Here is a 5,823-nt window from a genome sequence, read left to right on the forward strand (position 1 = left end):
CCTAAAGCTCTTTGCAATAAAGATTACTCTGACTATTTGATTATTTGATTTATATCGTTTTAATATCGTTATCGCACAAAATGAAAAAAACGATATCGCAATATGAAAATTCCCATATCGCCCAGCCCCATCCTAGGCTGAAGGCGGTCTGGAGGCTGACATTACAGATACTTGAAGACGCTGACGCCGACCTATTGCATTGAACCTCATAACTTGATAACTTGACTGATTTTGTAATTTTGCACACAACAATTACACTTGTGAAATAATGTGAAATTCATTATTTTATTAATACAAATTAGGAGATATTATTGTGGTCATTGTAATTTCATAACACAATTCTTGATATTTTCTACCTCAGTAGAAATGCACAAAAGACGTGTTGTACAGTGAGATTAAAAAAAGTTTAAGGATCCCTCATATTTTAACTTGGTGTATATTTACCTCTGGATCAGAAACAGGATTCTGGATCAAGCCCAATTGCCGTAGCCCTCAATCCTGTATTTGGTAGGAAACAAAACAAACAAACAAACGTCATTTGATATATAAATTGTCAAAAAAAAACCCATGTAGATATTAAAACTTGCAAAACAACTCACCGCTGATTGTGTAGACTCTTTCCCACAATGAAGCTGTTGGTGTCATTTGCACGAACTGTGAACATTAATTCTGCAATGCCCACATTTTCTCCACCGTGATCTCCTCTCACCCTGACAATCACATGAAAATCATGTCACAAACACAAAATTATGAACCCATCAACAATACAATACACGCCAATTTTCTTATGTACATTACCAATAAGTAGTGAGCTGACAATGTTGGATTATTAACCATGTGCTACACACTGGGACATTTTTTTTTGAAAGAAAAATATTTCTGGGGCCTTAAAATACAAATAAATGTATTTTGTCAATAATGCACTGAACAGTGGGCTACACCGAGACTTTTTAAATGATACCAGAGTGTGTAATACAAAAATTATTTGACAGGAATAGGGCTGACACAAATGATTATTTCAATAGTCGACTAATCTCCGATTATTTTTTTGATTAGTCGACTAATCGGTTCGTGCAGCAACTGGATGTAAAACACACTTCTTAACAATCATTAACTTTAAAAATTGAAGTGTTTAAGCTATATGCCAATTAAAAATAAAATAGTTTAATAATCTTTTAATGAATAATTCATCTTTTCTCCTTCATTTGTTTCTGGGATTAAAACAAGACTTAAATCAAATGAAGCAATCTGAATCAACTATATAAAATTAAATGAAAGCCTGCTATTCTTTTTTAAAGCTTTAAATTACATGTTTAATTAAACATGTATAAAGTATTTCAAAAGTTATTTGCAGATATAAACACACTCAGAATAAGATAACTCAAAATGAAAAAACATAAAAAAATAATAATTCCAGTAAATCAATAACCAATATATAGTTGCAAATATTTTGATGTTTAATGTCAAGGTAACAATAATTACATATTTTGTTTTGGAAACATCATCTGCTTTCATATTGTTGTTTGTCGTTTTTTGTTTTTTACTTTGTACTGATCCGAGAGGTAACCCTACAATCGTGACACTGTCCGAACTGTGAGTTTTGTGATCCGCTACACCCCTACGAGCAAACTTTTAACTGTGTTACTTACCAAAGCAAAAGTTTCACGATGATCAATATCGGCAACATCCTCTATGGTCAGAGCTGCTACTGCAGCTTCAATGCCCCCATCAGTCAGCATCCACAGGCTGTCTCTCCAAGATGACGGACAGTCAATGATACAGCCTTTGGAGGATGTCACGCCTCGGTGATTGCTAGAAAATGAATCGAAACATGGATTAGATATTTTAACTGGCTGAAATTAAACAACAAAACTACAAATGTTTAATTGGGTTTTTTTTATATACTCTTGCGATGATAATTGAGCTTTTATTGAAGAACAGCTGAAAACATCAACAAGACACTGACTGATCACAGAAGCCTACATGAATATAGCAGTGCTTATTTTGTACCGTGTCAGAGCGCATCAGCCGGAATTTAAAGATTAATTTCTTTAACTAAATGTTGCCCCCCCCCCCCAATAATGTTGCATTTGTCTGCCACGATTAAAAGTCCAAATCGTAAACAGTATCTAATTTTAAATCGGTCAGTCATCTATTTAGATCTGGGTAAAAAACGGGACAGCTCGTTGGCATAGTGTAAACACCCCCGTCTCCAAATCAAAACTTTATGCACATGCAAACAATGTTTGCATGTGCATAAAGTTTTGATGTTTGATGTTTGATGTTTGATGTTTGAAACATGCAACAGCTCGTTAGCGTAGCATAAGATAAGTGATTTGGGAAAAAACGGTCTCCAAATTTAAACATTCTATAATTTCTATCCAATTATATAGCTAGTATAAATCCGGCAGGTTTTTCCCGCGGTTCTGCGTGAATCATGCTAAAAACCTCGAGGCTGCCTGTGGCCGCTAGCCAGCGCGGTTACTTTAACCGCGCTGGCTAGCTGGTCACTCACAGGTAGCCATCTTGCTTCGAGAACCGGTTAGTCTCGAGGCCCCCGCCGTTACTCGTGATGTGGTAAGAGCTAGTGTGCCTAGTATAAAACATAACAACGCCACCAATAAATACATACATCCCGGCGCTTTCTACCACTTTAAAAACATGACCGCGGAGTATTTGAGCTAAGCTAGCTAGCGGTCAATGTGATCAAACGACTCATTCACGCATCAATTTGGTGAGCAGAACGCTCCAACTCTTTATTCTTTGACATGGAAACGTGTAGACGAAGGAATGATCAAATAAACATGTTACTCACAGGCTGAGACTGGTCCCGGTCGGGTGTCCGTTCCGCCATGTTTCGGGACCGCTGAACCATCCCACTGCCGATTAGAAATGACAGAGAAAACCTAACGGGCCATACGATTGGCTGAAAGCGAACACGACCGATTTGCTGATTACTTTGATTGACAGATTCGGTAGCCAATAATGGCATCGGCTGACCGGATACGTTAGGAGAGTCTCAAAATTCACCGCAGCAAAATCGCTCACAAATGCAGAGATTTCACAAATGAAAAGGGGTTTTACATGCACATTCTGTAGTTCACTTGATGTAAGAGTTTATATTACAAGTGTAGCTAAAAGATGAGTTTGTGAAACATTTATTGTGGATTTTTTGGAACATTTTTGTGAGTTTCTGAAACATTTCTTGGGTGTTTGTGAAAAACAGCGTTCACATTTGTGAGAAACAGTGTGCACATTTATGAAATACTTATTTTTCTATTTGTGAAACACTTAGTGTTAGTGTGTGAAACACAATGTGTGTGTTTGTGAAACCTGTAGTGTGCATTTTTATTGCGTGTTTTGCATAAAATTACATTTGTGAATTGGAATTACATTTGTGAACTGAAATTACATTGGTGAATTGTAGTGTGTGGGTTTGTGAAACAAACTGTGCATTTCCGAATTATGAGACTGATCTGGCTCCATACACATAGTGACCATGTGTAATATCATCAAAACATGAGTTGTCAAGACAACAAAAGTGATGTCACACACATAGTGACAATGTGTGATGTCATCAAAACATGAGTTGTCAAGACAACAAAAGTGATGTCACACATTATTTGTCATACTGACAGTGTGTGATGTCATCAAAACATGAGTTGTTAGACAACAAAAGTGATGTCACACATTATTTGTCATACTGACAGTGTGTGATGTCATCAAAACATGAGTTGTTAGACAACAAAAGTGATGTCACACATTATTTGTCATACTGACAGTGTGTGATGTCATCAAAACATGAGTTGTTAGACAACAAAAGTGATGTCACACATTATTTGTCATACTGACAGTGTGTGATGTCATCAAAACATGAGTTGTTAGACAACAAAAGTGATGTCACACATTATTTGTCATACTGACAGTGTGTGATGTCATCAAAACATGAGTTGTTAGACAACAAAAGTGATGTCACACATTATTTGTCATACTGACAGTGTGTGATGTCATCAAAACATGAGTTGTTAGACAACAAAAGTGATGTCACACATTATTTGTCATACTGACAGTGTGTGATGTCATCAAAACATGAGTTGTTAGACAACAAAAGTGATGTCACACATTATTTGTCATACTGACAGTGTGTGATGTCATCAAAACATGAGTTGTTAGACAACAAAAGTGATGTCACATTATTTGTCATCATACTGACAGTGTGTGATGTCATCAAAACCTGAATGGAACGCCCTTATAGCTGACCCAAAAAAATACTTTGACATCCCCTCACCAGATCACTTGGTGAGCGTTTGGAGTTTTGTTCACCAAAATGTTTCGCTTCAAGAAGACACGACGTCAGCAGGAAACATCCACGCAAGGTGCCGAGATGGTGCCTGAAACGACAGTGAAGGCTCCAAAGAAGAAAAAACGTGTACTGCGTTTTTTCAAACGAAAAAGAGCTCCTGCAGCTTCAGACGTCATAGACACCACAAGTCAAGGCGTTGATTCCTGCAGCTCTGAAATCCAAACAATTGACAATGAAAAAGAGGCTTTGTCAATGGAACGTTTGAATTCAGACTCTGAGAAGCAGAGCATGATGGGGAACACAAATCTACAGCTGGATACCTCAAGTGAGGATGAGTTTTACCCTTGCCTCTCCAAAACCCCAAGTCCTGAGAATAAAACTCAGGCTTCGGCAATGGACAGCGAGGAGTGGAGGGAGAAGGAGAACAAAGATCTCCAGCTGGATGCCTCAAGTGAGGATGAAAATCAACCTTGCTGCTCCAAAGGCCTAAGACCTGACAATAAAACTCAGGCTTCGGCATGGGGCAGTGAGGAGTGGAGGGAGAAGGAGAACAAAGATCTCCAGCTGGATGCCTCAAGTGAGGATGAAAATCAACCTTGCTGCTCCAAAAGCCTAAGACCTGACTATAAAAGTCAGGCTTCGGCATGGGACAGTGAGGATTCGGATTCTGAGAAGGGATGGGTGAGGGAGAACAAAAATCTCTGGCTAGATACCTCAAGTGACGACGAGTATGAACCTTGGTGCTCCAAAAGCCTAAGACCTGACAATAAAACTCAGGCTTCGGCATGGGACAGTGAGGATTCAGATTCTGAGAAGAGGAGGGTGAAAGGCAAAGGGAAGCTCCCAATCAACCCGAGATATCGGCATGTGAAAAGACGCAGATCGCCCACTGATGAGCAGGATCCTAAAAAGGAAGAAGCTCCGGCGGAGGAGAATGTCAAGCACAAAAAAGGATTCTTCAGGGCTCTGAGACGGAAATTTAAAAAGAAAAAAGATCATAAAGTCCAGAGTTCAGAGTCAATTGTGAAGAACAAGGAGACTATGGAGGAACAAAGTGCTGGTCTTGATGAGTACTTTGCCCAACATAACCAATGTTCTAAACAAATACAAACAACAGAGAAGGAAATATTGGAGGATTCCTTGTCGAGACTAAAAGTTGAACTGGCTGACACAGAACTCCGTTTAAGACAGGAACAGATGAAACTGGCAAACGTCAAAGATCATTTTATGTTCCTGCAACTAGGGTGGAAGTGGCAGAAGGAAATCTTTGAGTTTGAGTCTGCTATGATTGAAAAGGAAAGAAAACGCTTCGAAACCGAGAGGCGGGAAATTTCCAATTCAAAGAAAGCCATAGAAATTATGACGGCAGCACTCGCACGCAAAGAAGCTTCCCTCCAGGAGAGGATTGACATGATGGCGCAAAGTGACGCCGAACCTCTGGAAACGGATGTCTAACAAATTACAGTTTGAGTGACACCAGTTTCCTGGTTCTTTAGTTTTTAAAGTAGGATTTTTAGGAG

General features: G+C 38.8%; 2 protein-coding genes across 6 annotated transcripts in view; one reads left to right on the forward strand and one right to left on the reverse strand.

Annotated features, from left to right (window-relative positions):
* Window positions 1-5,823, reverse strand: part of LOC112152542 (contactin-associated protein-like 4) — a 203,688-nt gene that overhangs the window by 135,791 nt on the left and 62,074 nt on the right. For 2 of the 5 annotated variants that reach the window (XM_024282220.2, XM_024282226.2), the window contains exons 1-4: window positions 2,816-2,982; window positions 1,650-1,812; window positions 600-710; window positions 445-498 (exon numbers count right to left, since the gene is read on the reverse strand). The exons of 2 other annotated variants lie outside the window; for them this stretch is intronic. The gene's annotated coding sequence lies outside the window, so the exon portion shown is untranslated. Of the gene's footprint in view, window positions 1-444; window positions 499-599; window positions 711-1,649; window positions 1,813-2,815; window positions 2,984-5,823 lie in introns of those variants that run through there. One more of the 5 variants, XM_024282211.2, reaches the window with a different exon arrangement.
* On the forward strand, window positions 4,264-5,823 carry LOC112152573 (stress response protein NST1). Its single transcript, XM_024282235.1, has 2 exons — window positions 4,264-4,687; window positions 4,814-5,823. Exons 1-2 carry the CDS (start codon window positions 4,328-4,330, stop codon window positions 5,756-5,758), a joined length of 1,305 nt encoding a protein of 434 aa, XP_024138003.1. The 5' UTR covers window positions 4,264-4,327; the 3' UTR covers window positions 5,759-5,823.

Source organism: Oryzias melastigma, linkage group LG17, assembly GCF_002922805.2.
Source record: "Oryzias melastigma strain HK-1 linkage group LG17, ASM292280v2, whole genome shotgun sequence".
Taxonomy (NCBI): Eukaryota; Metazoa; Chordata; class Actinopteri; order Beloniformes; family Adrianichthyidae; genus Oryzias; species Oryzias melastigma.